The sequence below is a fragment of the Brachyistius frenatus genome, unplaced genomic scaffold (genome assembly GCF_029030835.1).
Source record: "Brachyistius frenatus isolate BFR_SWC_R1_liver_20210118 unplaced genomic scaffold, ASM2903083v1 Contig_151, whole genome shotgun sequence".
NCBI lineage: Eukaryota > Metazoa > Chordata > Actinopteri > Embiotocidae > Brachyistius > Brachyistius frenatus.
This window is the reverse complement of record NW_027210750.1, coordinates 20,244-34,203: the sequence shown is the minus strand read 5'-3', so window position 1 is coordinate 34,203 and position 13,960 is coordinate 20,244. Positions and strand designations below refer to the sequence as shown.

General features: G+C 40.8%; 2 protein-coding genes across 4 annotated transcripts; one reads left to right on the top strand and one right to left on the bottom strand.

Annotated features, from left to right (window-relative positions):
- Positions 1-365: 365 nt before the first annotated feature.
- Positions 366-3,693, bottom strand: tmem100a (transmembrane protein 100a). Its single transcript, XM_069716096.1, has 2 exons — positions 3,623-3,693; positions 366-1,647 (listed from the first exon to the last, which is right to left on the bottom strand). Exon 2 carries the CDS (start codon positions 1,541-1,543, stop codon positions 1,136-1,138), a length of 408 nt encoding a protein of 135 aa, XP_069572197.1. The 5' UTR covers positions 1,544-1,647; positions 3,623-3,693; the 3' UTR covers positions 366-1,135.
- A 990-nt stretch (positions 3,694-4,683) lies between these two features.
- pctp (phosphatidylcholine transfer protein) lies at positions 4,684-9,660 on the top strand. 3 transcript variants are annotated; one of them, XM_069716048.1, is made up of 6 exons: positions 4,684-4,837; positions 6,102-6,219; positions 7,502-7,581; positions 7,665-7,836; positions 8,181-8,248; positions 8,931-9,660. In XM_069716048.1, the coding sequence occupies exons 1-6, from the start codon at positions 4,709-4,711 to the stop codon at positions 9,003-9,005; spliced, it is 642 nt and encodes a 213-aa protein (XP_069572149.1). In that variant the 5' UTR covers positions 4,684-4,708; the 3' UTR covers positions 9,006-9,660. The 3 variants fall into 3 exon arrangements, with proteins under 3 accessions (XP_069572149.1, XP_069572150.1, XP_069572151.1); XM_069716050.1 differs by having other exon boundaries at positions 4,770-4,850; XM_069716049.1 differs by lacking the exon at positions 6,102-6,219 and having other exon boundaries at positions 4,684-4,850.
- Positions 9,661-13,960: the final 4,300 nt, after the last annotated feature.

The window sequence follows — 13,960 nt, the reverse complement described above, 5'->3', positions numbered from 1 at the left end:
AAATTAGCCTCACAAAACTTGGATTCCCCCCCGACACAAAGTGATGCACACTTGGTCGGCGAGCTAGCCGACGTAGCTTGACAGGAGCGCTTATTACAAATACCGAAATACCGACTTGCTGTACGATCGCAAACTAGCAAGTCGACAACTTTGCAAACATCCAAACAAACAGGTGCAGCGTCAGGGAAGACACTCTCATTTCCTCCTGATTTGCAGTATTTGTGCTGAGCTAGGCTAACTACAACCTGCCTTGTGAAGAAATTGAGGAAGTGTATTTACCAAAATGTTGAAATATCCCTTTAATTTTTCATATTTTTCCAGCATTGATCGGACTCGAAAAAAAACAACACAGAAATCTGTTCCTCCCGACTGTGACAGTAACATGTTTCGATGACTTTATTAAACATCGTGACATCTCGTGAAACAATTAATACATGCAAGGAATCACATTGAAAATAAACATATACTACATTTAATATATTTTTTGAAAAATAGCGACTTTGGACAAGACAATTTAAAGGTTTTAAAATTTGCCGTATTAACCAATACTAGCCCCAAAAAACTTGGAACGTACGACTCGTCGAACTTGTTAATAGAAGTAGTTTAATACTGAATATGATGAGTGTGAAGGACCAAAGTGCTTTAAGAGAATACATATTTCAGGTTAAATAGTCCCCTCTGTTGTGTCGAAGTCACGTACCAATACACTTTCATAATATTCATTCTCTGTAATTAGAACAATGAGACGTTATAAACAAGATATGTGCAAGTTGAAGCCCGGTAAATGAGGCGCGAATCATCGTCCTGGATTTCCCCGGTTTCCTTCTTCTTCTTCTTCTTTCCTGGACTTTTTTCTTCTTCTTCTTTTTGTTTCACGTTACAATCAAAGCCGGCCCGTCCGACTACAGATTAATGGGAGACTTCCTCTTCGCCGCTTCGCAACAGTTGGTAATTCATCTTAATTGTGATGCATTCCTCTTGGCTGCGTTCCCGGGCTCGACCAGATGCTCGTCGTCTGTTTGACGAATAAATCCCTCGCAATGTTTTTCAAAGCTTTGAGAGTCAGAGCTTTGAACCCCCCCCCCTCCCCCCTCCACCCAAAAGACCTCCTAACCACAAGTTTTTTTGGCGCCGTTCAAGTAAAAATGCTCCGGTTCACCACCAGGGCGGTTTGGCTCTCCCGCCGCCGCTCCTTCCTCCTCTCCATCCTCACCTTCCAGCAGAGGGCGCTGGACGCCAGCAGCACGAGTCCGGCGGAGAGCAGCACCAGGCCGAAGTAGGAGATGGTGGAGCCGTGCGAGTTGAAGCTGTAGGCGACGGCGGTGACCACCACGCCGGCGATGAGCACCACCACGCCGAACGGGATGGTGCAGCGGTAGCAGGAGAGCTCCGCCCCGCCGGTGGCGGCGGTCAGCTGGACTTCGTTAACCAGGGGGATGTTGACCGTCGTCGCGGCGACCGCGGGGCGCCCCGCGTTGTTGTTGTTGGCCTTCTGTGGGGTCGCTGGCGTTCTCATGGCGTCTTTATTAGCTTCTTCTGGCATCGCAGGATCCAGCAGCCTCTTCCGTTAACCAGCCGCAGATGGTCCCTCGTTATTTCCCCCCCCCCGCCCCCCCCCCACTCCGTCCCGAGTCAAGGTCTCCCGGGCTGTGGAAAGAAAAAAACAAAACACGCCACTCGTTAAAAAAGGAAAAAGGCAGTGAAAAAACACTCAGAACTAGTTGCTCAACCCGAAGAGAGACTCTGACAGACGCCCTTTGTTCCAATCCGACACCCCCAAGTTTCACAATTCACCGATGCCGCTCTCTGACCATCCGCACGCCGCTTTAATAAACCCATGTAACCTCTTTGCACAATCCCGGCCGCCTCCTGACCCAGTCAGCGCAGAATGACGCAGGAGCGCTCGGCCCAGCACGAGCTGAGACATTCCCTGGAGAGCGCGGGATATGACATTACAAACCGCTCCGTGAAACGCAAGGAGCTTCGAAAACCAACAGCAATTTCACGAGCGCCGGTTCTTCCTGTCTCACATCTGCCGAGCAGGAAAAAAACCCGGAAAAGCTGCGGTTTCAGACACCGAGCGACGATAGGAGGGAAGTGCAGTGTCACTTCTCACCTCGCGACGGCCAGATGTTGGATTATTAAATGTTTTTTTGGAAAAAGAACAGCACGTAGTTGAGGAGACTGAGCGGCTGTAGACTGACCCCGGCGGTCAGGGGTCGGGGGTCGGGGGTCAGGCCCCGCCTAGAGGTCAGTGAGTGGCTACGACTCACGTTATGTCCTCTGGATTTGAGAGTTTAAGCAAACAGGGTGGAGTTTATATTCTTTTCTTAAAGACATTACACTTGGTGGGTTTTTAGTTTACTGATTCCAATATTTCTGGACTCAGAAAATTCATTTTAAGCCCTGAAAAATGACCAATAACGCAAAAATCGTTTCTAGTTTCCAATCAGAGCTGAATCCTTGGTTTGGATTTGGTTCATGACAATAATCCAAATATTCTAAATACAAAGTGCATATAAACACATAAAACTACAGCAATAAGTTTCCACTGTTGTCCCCGGTGTTTTCCAAGTCCAACAAACTTCATCGAGACGGAGAAAGACGTTTAAAATCTGGCAAAAAAAAGCACAAACAATTCCAAATGAAAAGAAATGAAGGGATTTGAACTGTTGGTATTTCAGCAGCCAATGTTAAAGTCGTGGGTTACAAACACTAATATAAAAAAAGAAGATGAAACGTATCTTTGCTACACAAATTTTCAGGCAACTCCTCATCTGTTCTGGTGAAACAGGAAATTTTAAAGGCTTTGAAAAAAAAACAACCTATAAAACCAGACGATCATAAAAAGGTCATATTGTTCTTCGACTGGACAGAACAGACACAATCACATGCAGATGTTACTGGGCTTTAAAAATGGTTGGGAACAAGTGCAAGTTTGGAAAGAAAAGCGTATTTTATTTTACTCTGTGGAAAACAGAAGCTTTAAAATTAAAAACTTGTATAAACAGCGTAATAGCCCACACTAGAAATAACTTCAATTAGCAATATGGACATACACCTACATGTGTGTGTCTTTTTACTTATTTGTTTAATTAAATATGTTCCTATAGAAGAATTTTCCTAAAACCAAATTTGACATGTTAAACAGAAAAACGGTGATATTTTTCTTTATCTTAAAAAGCAATCACCCGTCAATAGTAGTTGACTTTGGTTAATTCACATGAAATGAAAAAAAGCATCTGGACAGATTGAAGACGTCAATAATTTTATCATTTAAAAGAAAAAGGAGGAGATTAAACATGCAAGATGTGAAACCACAAGACTTTAAAACAAAGAAAATCTGCTGCAGGAGAAAGTTGAGCTGTTTCTTTTCCTAAAAGAAAGCTTTTCAAATGTTTGTCGCTGAAGATTCAAGTTTGTATTTGACGGCTGTCAAGATCAGGTTTAAAAAGTCTTCCTAAAAATTGGAATCGCATGAATCTTGCACCATCTTCTCTTTAAACTGCAGCTGTCGGAAGATGTATAAGTTCCCTTTTAAAACTAAACTCTGTTTGTTATTTACAGTGTACTAAATCTACATGACATGCTCGAGAGAATATAGAGAAGACAGGTTCGTTACCTCACAGCCGTTTTCCATGTCGCTCGGTGTCCACGGTGTCTCCACGGTGTGTCCACGGTGTGTCCCCCCCTCCCCACCCCTTCCGCTGCAGTGAAACTTGATAAAATATTCAGTGTAACATCTAATTAAAAGTGAATGTTATTTTTCTCCCCGTGGAAGCTGACAACAACCCAAACAGCGTCTGTGTCTGTCTGCAGGAATCGGACTCCCCATTCATGAGAAGCGTCTCTGCAGAGTCCTCCGGTCCCCATTCACAGCCGCTATTTCAAGTATCGATGACCGGACTGTGAAGCTCACAATGAATCAAGCACAACTAATTCATCCGGTGGCGAATTTCAGAATAAAACTCCCGTCCGCTGCGGTTTAAAATGACAATACGTTCATTGGATGCATTTATTTTGAAGGCCCAAACGTGAAAATCAAGAAGGATTAGGAAAACCTCACAGGATAGGTTTCCAGTCTGCAGTATTTATGTTGTCATTTATTTATTTAATTTTTTTTCATTATTATTCAGAGAAATTCTGCTTTCATTTTAAACAATAGTAAAATCATGGTGCATTTCACTCCCAAAAAATAAAAACAGATTCTTAAACTAAATATTTGCACTGATCGGAAGACATTCAGCCATGGATCAACAATTTTTTTTAAAATTTCCTTTAATTAAAAAACCCAATTCTAGCTATGAAATGTGGTTTATGACTAGTTTTTGGCTTCTTCACATGTCGACACAACACCTGGAAGAAGAAGGCTACTGAACACCTTCATTTAATGAGCTTATGGCTTCTTTATAACCGTACAAAAAACAAAAAAATGAACAGCTGAGTAAATAAAACACAATATTTTCGTTTGATATGCTGTAAAGACCAATAATAAAGCAGCATAAAACACACAAGTACATAAAGTGACAAAATGCGACGATACTTGAACACAAGTAACCTAACAAAGTGCTTTCCACTGCGACACAATGTAAAGGAAATCCAGCTCACTTCATTTGTATTGCCTCTTTTATTTTGAATGCGGACACCGGAAGTGCCATGTTTGAGTCTTGGCTTGCGCGTGACAGCTGCTGAGAGGAGCGCTTCCGTCATGGCGCTGCTGTTTACAGATGAGGACTTTCAGAGCGCGTGGAAGGAGCTGGATGAGCCGCAGCTGGAGGGAGGATGGGAGCTCTTCACCGAGACAATGGGGGTTCAAATCCACCGGCTCTACGACAAGGTGGGAAATATCGGTAAAACTACCGCTGCTACAACAGGAAGGCTGGTGGGGACCGAGTGAGCGCATGAGTTTGAATGGGGTTGGGCTTCCTCTGCAGAGCCGTCAGCGTCGGTATTGAGATCTGATTATCTTTTAAAACATTGAGGCAGTGTCATATTTAGCAAAAATTCCTTCACTATTAAAGAACATGAAGACACCAGCTCTGACGTCCTAGCGGCCAGTGTGGGGAATAGCCGGAAATTGAGCTGCAGTGTGTTTTTAATTGACTCAGAAACCGGCTGTACCGGCTCGGTACCAAACTCCATTCGAAAATCTGTCAGTTTAACGTTGCCTCGCCTTTGGACGGATACGCACGCCTTCATGAAGTTGATTTACTACATTTATGAAAACAGAAAGGCCCGCTCTTTAACTCGGCACACACCTGACACACCGAGGCGTTATCTTGTTATTCATTTTAAATGATATAATATTTGGAGAGTTACCAAGCTGGATTTTAGAGGGATTTCTGTTTATTTACAGTAATGCAGGGTGACATCAATTCATAAATTAAAAAAATATATATTTATGAAACGAAAAGAATGCAATCAAACAAAAATAATGCCTTTCCATAGAAATGCATTCTTTTCGTTCAATCTTTCCTTTATCTCTGGGGCACCCGTGCACTTCAATTCTTTAAAGAAAAAATGCTAACAAGTGTAAAATTACAGAAATATTGTACACATTTTGACACATATGGGTCATTTGTATTTTGCGTTATAGACAATTCATTAAAACTATCATCCGTATCACAGACAACAATCTTTTCATCAATTCAAATCATAATAATACACTTTCAACAAGAGGATACTATTTTCGATTACATTTGAAATAATCTATTTATGTTTGAAGTCCAACATCAGATTTCATCCACTTCCCAGAAAATACAAGGCAACGTTAAACAGCTGTTTTTGTGAATGGACCTTGGTACGACTTTTTCCCTTATAAGACACACGTTTTCCCCATATATCTGATTATAAGTGCATATTCTTTAGGTTTACTGCTTAAACTATGAAAAGTTCAGCGCATACGAAGGCGTCTCGGACTCGTATCTGGACCTTTGAATCAAATCCAACACACTTCCTCACTCTGTGAGTGTGAGAACGGGTGCAACGCGGGCCGGCTCTAATCAGAGTTGTGTGGTTTGGGATTAGTTGCATGGTGTGGTGTGGCGTGTGGAGGAGAGACAGAGAGAGCGAGAGAGAGAACTTTCATGTGCTGTTTGCAGGAAACTGGACTTTATGAGTACAAAGTCTTTGGTGTGCTCACCACCTGCACTCCAGAGCTGTGTGCAGATGTCTACATGGACTTGACGTATCGGAAACACTGGGATGTATATGTGAAAGGTAAAAAAGAAAAACAAATAATCAACCCCTTCGTACACCATCCCGAATCAAACTTCCCCTCATCTCTCTATATTGTCTATGAATTATAATAGTAGCGCACACGACTTCTTGTTGTCGTTTTCTCACTTAAGATCTTCTTGTCTCTAAATAATGCTCTTTATACCGGGAGGTTTCACACACTGAAATGTTCAACTTTCCTTGTTCTCGTTTTCATGCACATCTGCAGTAACCAGCAGGTAACTTGTTGTAGCTCTTATCTGTATCGCTGACATAAAAATCGACATAAACCAGGAAGATGTAACTTTGTTTTTAGTGGTAGTTTAAGTAGTTTTCCCCTCCGTCGTATAGGATGGTTTCTGGAATAGTCCTGTTGTCTGTGTTGCATGTCGAAAGCTGCAGCTCGTCGTGTCTCACATGGTTTCTTTTGCACCCTACGATTACTGCGGTACTGGAAAGTACCAAAGTTCAAATTTGAGATACTTTTACGATACTTACAGTACTTTCAGATGAAGATTTGGCACATTGAAAAAGCTTTTAAACTGCAACCCCTTTTTTTTTTAAAGATGAAAGCAGCGGTGTCCAACTTGCTGTCGTACGAACTGCAGCGTGTCGTCCGGCTCACATTTCTGTTCTTAACAGCTCCATCCGGCCGGGACTTTTCCCCCTCTAGGCTTCTCACATGATTTCATGTCAATAAATGTTCAAACGATCTGCTATTTCAGCAAAAAAAAAAAACAGAAAGTGAAAACAGATTTGTGGATCAGAACTTTTAGTTTTTCCTCTCCCGGTAATAATCTCCGATTCATCTGCTGCCTCTTGGTATAAATCTGGATATAAAGTAGATCAAAGCAGCTCCACCTGCAGCAGCTACAACAGTAACATGCTGCTGAAACACTGATCCTGCACTATTAATAATCTGATGATGTCATATATATATATATAATATCAGTCAGAGAGACCAAACCAGGACTTTTAGTCTCATATTTTAACTACATTTTGCCGCTAATCCTTCTGTACTTTTTACTTAAAGTAGGATTTTTTTTTCATGGATCCGAATTTTTCTAAACTGTAGCTTACTGAAGGTGAAGTACGTGTTGGACTTTATCACAGAAAATCTTTTTTTCCCCTTTTCTTTCCTTATGAAGATGAGGAAAGGAATGTGGAGTAATAGCAGGGTTTTGTGAGATCACTTCATGTAATCCACCCATTTCCAGCTGGTGTTCATAGCTGCTTTTTTTTTTCTTTTCGTAATTGACTGTTTTCGTGACATTTTTCAACCCAGAGCTCTACGAGAAGGACTTTGACGGACAGTCGGCGATCTACTGGCAAGTGAAGTACCCGTTCCCTCTGTCCAACAGAGACGTATCCTTCTGGTTTCACACGAACACGTTCTCGCCGACCTCTCGTCCTCGCCGCAGAGTTCCCTAACAAGCCTGAACCTCCAGTACGTGTACGTGAGGGAGCGCAGAGACCTGGACGTGGACGGCAGGAAGATCTGGGTGATCCTGGCCAAGAGCTCCCCGGAGACGCCGTGCACGGAGAAGAGCGGCGTGCTGCGGGTCAAAGACTACAAGCAGAGCGTCGCCATGGAGACCGACGGAGGCTGCGGAACTAAAGGTCAACACGCGTTGATGGGGGAAAATAACGATGCAGCTTTGTGTGAACGAAAATCAGCCGATGCTCAGAATAAACAGACATATTAACATATTACAAACATATTAACAGAAAAGCTAATAGTCAACAAATTTGATAAAGGGTGGATTGTTTAAGCAATTTATTGAGCAACAATGCAGAAAATTCTCTGCTTCCAACTTCTTAACTATGATGCTTTTTTTTTATCTAATTGATTGTGAAATCACTAAACATTGAAGATTGTGGCAAATACATTTTATAAATGCAAAAGTTTCCTTTGAGGAAAATCTCTTGAATGAAGAATAAAAGGTGAATTTTCTGTGTTTCAGTTTTCTTGAATTACTTTGACAACCCCGGTGGAATGATTCCTACCTGGCTGGTGAACTGGGCAGCGAAGGTGAGTGTTATTTAATTTTTTTTTTTTTTTTTTTTTTTATTGTGTCAGTGAGTTAATCTGCCTGCAATATACACAAACAATAAAAGGTAAAATAATCAAATGATAATAAGCATAATCAAACAAAGCCTGCAGATACGTTGCCAGGTGATGCATTCTTATGTTATTTACACATTTAAGTGCACTAACATGTAAGAGTGCGACACAGTATGTGAGTGCACTAAAGGAAGTATGTCATATGAGACAGTATTTGACAAAATCGCACCCTGGGTAATGAAGTTCATTTAGCGCTCAGATGAACTGATACGGAGACGGCGGGGAAGATAAACAGCTTGTATTTTACTTGTATGTTCAAAGGAATATTCAAACTTTCCCACCAGCACACATCACAAGTCTCTGAAATGAACATGTGTTCGTTGTTGACCTGCTTAAATGGATGTTTGATGAGGACATTAAAGCAGGTGTTTAAAGGGTTCACTCGCAGGCCTCTCGGAGCTCCGCCTGCTTTATGGTTTTCCATCCTTATTGTTTGCAGATGTGTTGCAAGGGTTACGTCAACAGTTGCGCCATCCGTTGACCCCTCCCTCCCGGGCGGGGGCTTCTTGGCACATGTGTCCGTGACGCTCACTGATGGAGATGCTCTTTACGTGTGTGTATTTTTTTAATTTTTTTTTTCCCCAAACAGAGCGGCGTTCCCGGTTTCTTAACAGACATGCAGAAGGCCTGCAGCAACTTCAAAACCTACTGCGAGAAGAAATGAACACGACGGCGTCTCGAACTCGGAGTAGTTCGACTGCTGTTTTATTGTAAAGTTGTGTAATCAAATCAGACTTTTGTGTAAGGGGTGAATGTGGCATGATTTGTGGCTGCTGCTCGTTGACTCAGGCATGATGGTGCATTACTGGCCGCCCTCATTTAAAAAAGCTTTGTGTGAATCGGATCTGTTCCCTTGTGCTGTATTAACCTGTGCTGTGTTGTCCTGTTTGTGCAAATCTCCAAAAGCTGTCACAGGTTATGTTTGAATCAAACGTTTATAGAAGGTATTCAGAGGAATTGTTCCTTTGAGCCCGAGTTGGATCCTCTTTTAAAGGATTTAATCACTTTTAAATTTGTTCACTGGACCTGTGAAATTATGACAGATGCCGTATATTTTGATCACACTGAAATCTTTTCGTTGTCCGTTTCAATTCGCTGGGATTCACTTCTTTGTTTCAACGAAGTGAAAACGACTTCATTGCTTATGCAAAGGCTGCATACGATTGATATAACGTCAGGTGCTGTATTGATTTGGGCTGTGCATCAGTACCTGTGTGCTCCTGGTGATGGGGTGAATGTAGTTTGATCTGATCACGAATAGCTTATTACTGTGTAATATCGCTGTGCTCTTGACACAAATAAACTTTCATTTGAATTCCTAGGTGTGGTCTGTCCATGTTAGTACAATGATGCAAAAAAAAACAACCCCAAAAAAACAGCAGCATTTGATACTGACATTGCAAATAAAGCATATTGTGAAGAACACTGTGCTCCATAAACATGAGGTATTCTGACTCATGTACATTAGTGCTGTTTGTTTTGCTTTGATTCAAATTAACTAAAAGTATATTTTATTGGCCAATTAACACAATCGCTGCTCGTCTAGGAATAAAGGTACTTTCAGTCACTTGGTAGCTGTGACGTTAAACACACAATTTACATTTTTTAATTTCTCTTAATTTTGTGGTTTTCCTCCATGCAGATAAAACTTGACAATAAAAGATGTGATCGTCTATAACATCCTAAACATCACCATCATGAATTAGTACACTATACAACGTATATTTCACCCTTTTTAAAAAAATTCTATTAAAAGAGGTTATGGGGATATGTAATTATTGAAGCAGTTTTAGTTGAGTATGAAGGCTTTAAGAAAGAAAAACTTTCCTCATAAAACACATTTAAGCATCCAGTTTATTAGCTGGCTGTGCGTAATGGCCTCAGAGTAAATCTCCAGGAACACACCAAGCTAACTGGACATTTTCATAATTTAGTTTGCTGACTGACAAATGACATCTAACAAAAACAAAACAAAAAACACACAAAAAAAAACCTGAATATTTAACATGAACTTTGTACTTAGACACGAGCTTGTAAACGTCCCATTAAAAACTGAAATAGGACCTTTAACGCATCGGTTACGGCTGCTTTTCACGCATGCGCGTACGGGCAAGCGGTTCGGCAACATGTTCCCTCACCGGTGGAGCCGCTGCTGCTGCTGCGGGAACGAAATGTACGTTGTTTAATTGTTCACTTAAAATATATATATATTTTTTTATCGACTAACGGATGAAGCGAAGTTTGAGGTCGGACTGTGACGGGAGTGAGTCATGTCTACGTCGCCAGCTGAAAAGTTTAAACTTTAACCGGCTGGCGAAAATCCCCGGATGTAGGCGGCGTTCACCTGAGCTACCTGCGACGCTCCAGCAAAAAGCCTTTTTATAGCGGAAGTTCACTGTCTGTTAAAAAAAAAAGACTAACGGGACCGAGGCTGGCTTTGAAAACCAGCAGGACTTTTTTGCTTTTAACGCCACGTGTCCTCGTAAGTATAATGTTCAGCAGCATTAACTCCACCGAGCACCACATGTTTGCCTCGCTGATGAGATTTGAGTGAGAACAGGTGTTTTCTTACAATTTGAGAAACACTTTTAAGTAAGCCTAACCTTAAAATGTGGCTTTTGTTGTCGAGATTAAGAGTTCAGCATCTTTTTTTTTTTTTTTTTCCTGGAAAGAGAAATCCCTGAAAAGCTTATAACATGAACAGAACTCTGTTTAAATACTACTGGGAAGTTTTTTTTTTTTTTTTCCCCAATTGTTTTATCATTTAAATAAACAAACAAAACAAAACAAAAAATCTCAATTGTCCAATTGAAGTAAGTAAGTAAGTAGTTGCAAAACCCAAATGTACCCAGATTTTTTGTCCTTGGTGTGGTTAATGCTCTCGCTCCACCTCAGCCAGCTGCTCCTGAGACCTGTGAAGGGTCGGATGCTGAGAAGGTTGGTGGTCCTCTGGTTTTTTTATGGTTTTTTTTTTCCCGACTGTGCTGCTGCAGCTTCTGTGATGAGTCTGAAACATTCACCAGGTTGCATCTGAATTATCAGTCCTGTGTCACACCACATGTTGGCCCGATTGTTGAGGGCATTAATCTGCTGCCGTAACAGCCTCCACTCTTGTAACACTCCTTTTTTCCCCCCCTTTCATTTCCCCCCGTAATCTCTCATGTAGCATTTGATTCATCCGATATTAATTCTGTTTAAATCTCCACAAACATCAGCGCTCGGTGTGACATCTGCAAGTTAGTTAGTTTTTTTTTGTTAAATCAGGAGTTATACAAATAAATTTAAGTGCCTTAAAAGTAGTTGTTAAAATAAATGCAACACTGTTCTGATCACAATATCCGCCATCCATCGGATGTGGACTTTATTTTTTTTTCCTTCTTCTTCTTCTTTTTATTACAAGCTCTACTTGTCGCTGCGTCAGAGAAGCTCTGAGTGGAAACAATGAATTGCCGGGTCATTTCCTTGTTGCCTCTATAATCCTCCTGATTACTCCTCTACAATGGAGTTAAAAGTGAAACCGGGCCAGAGACCTTTATCCCTCTGCGCTGTAGCACGCCCTCCCAGCCCTGCCCGGGTTTTCTCTCTCTCTCTCTGCTGATGAGTCGTGAAGCTGTGTGTCGGCCCAGATGTTTCCTCACGGAAGACGACGGTCGTAGTTTCCTATGAGGTCACTCTTGCTGCTGGTGGTGCAGCAGCGATGGGTTTTACGGGCTTTTTCTGCGCTATAAAAAGCGAATATAATCCTCCAAACTTTGATTTATTTTGTCCATATAACAGCAGTCCAGCGTGTAAGCTGGTTAAGATCCCAAATAAACCCACATTTAAAGATTTCATTAGTGAAGATAAAGAACCTGTAATGGGAACAGCTGGAAGTAGAATTACAAAACAGAGTTTAAGAAGGGACATGCTTTTTTTCTTCTTTTTTTTAAAGTTCTGACTTTTAGAGATGAGGTAATAAAGACTAAATAAATGCAGGGTGAAGATCTCCTTCTACAAAATGTATTAATAGAGGTGACCCATCAAGAATGAATATGATCTATATCGTCTTTATTTACAGACCAGTTTTCTAGACTTGCGTTAAATAAATGCTTCACAAATTCAGAGCTCGCAAATCAATTAAAACGACGACCACGTAACATAACAAGCAACATAGAGCCGATAAATAAAACAAATGCAATGTAAAGCGACATAACCGGACAATAACGGAGCATTTAGACAAATGAATAAAAGCAGATCCCCGTTAAACAAATAAGATCAAGGCTGCCTGATAAAAGTATATTTTAAAAAGAGGCGACACGCTGACTTTTATGACACTAAGAGGTCAAATATATGATGAGAAACCTTTTAAAAGTCAACAGTAAGAAAATCAATTAGGGATAATTTGGTTTTTAGGTTTTTAGTTTTTTTTTTTTTTCATGCAGCACTGATTCAGTACAAAACTGTCTCTGTCTGACAGCTCGGTTCCATATTTGATGTTTTTCCTCCCTCTGCTGGTAAAAGGTCGACATTGTACTGATTTGAAGTCTTGCCGCCTTCATGGCCAGCTGAGAGCAGCAGATAGTCTCAGCTTCAAAGTGCACCATCTTTAAAAAAAAAAAAAATACATCTTTTGTTTTCAACACTTCCAAAACGCTCAACCACGTAGGATTATATATTATGTGTATATTTTTTTTATTGATCAAAAATGCCTGAATATTGCAGTGATTTATTCTCATAAAATTGCAACGCAATCTGTGAAGTTTAAGTGAGCACGCTTCACATCATATAAATACCTGGAAATATTTTGCTTTTTAAATAATAATGATAAGACCACACGTCCCATAAACCTCGTCACTTCCTGTTGTGCCGGGTATTTTTCTCCAGTCAGCTGGCCGGCGCTTTGTTTTTCTGACGATAGGAGGTTTGAGAACCTTGTTGATGTTAAATGAGGAGTTATTTTTTGTTGCTACAGCACAGTTTTGTTTGGAGAAGACGTACTTCGTGCTGTAATGTCTTCCGCAGAGCTTCTGTTTGGTCATTGAGGGAAATTGCAAGGTTCCTACAAAATATTGCGCAAGTTGGTTAAAACTGCATTAACTATCGTAATCGCAAGATTTCCTGGAGGCACAGATTTTTTTAAAAGTTTTTTTTACTGGAAATTATAAGATACAAAATAAAAGCAGCTTGTGAACTACAAAGTGTGGAAAAGTACACCGAAAAGATCCTACTTTTCTCTCTCTTTTTTTTTTTTTACAGTATGGAGATGTAATTCTAGAGATGTTTGTCATTTAAAATTTTCAAAATAAAGTCTGAAAAAAGGTGTAAGGGTAAAGTAAAAAAAAAGTCAGATACAGACTCTCTCAAAGTTTAGAAACCAAACACCAAAACTGAACTCTGTAATGTAAATTTTTCAGGATTTTCTGACAAGTCCATCAGTCTAAAAATAAATTCTGAGCAAGCAGTAACCCTTCATTTCACTTTCTTATGTTAATTGACTTATTGGATCTGAAGTGGTGCGATCCAGTTTCATCTTTTCATCCTCTCGTCCGTTTGTTTGGGAATAACAGTGGCAGCAGTGACAAAAATCAGACGCTTAGATCCCACTTTAATGCAACATTTTATCCCCAGGAATGTCCCGGT

Coding starts and splice junctions, on each gene's coding strand:
- tmem100a (XM_069716096.1), bottom strand. CDS start 1,543: ATGCCAGAAGAAGCTAATAAAGACGCCATGAGAACGCCAGCGACCCCA.
- pctp (XM_069716048.1), top strand. CDS start 4,709: ATGGCGCTGCTGTTTACAGATGAGGACTTTCAGAGCGCGTGGAAGGAG. Junction 6,220..7,501: donor CTGGGATGTATATGTGAAAG/GTAAAAAAGAAA, acceptor TTTTCAACCCAG/AGCTCTACGAGAAGGACTTT. Junction 8,249..8,930: donor TGGTGAACTGGGCAGCGAAG/GTGAGTGTTATT, acceptor TTCCCCAAACAG/AGCGGCGTTCCCGGTTTCTT.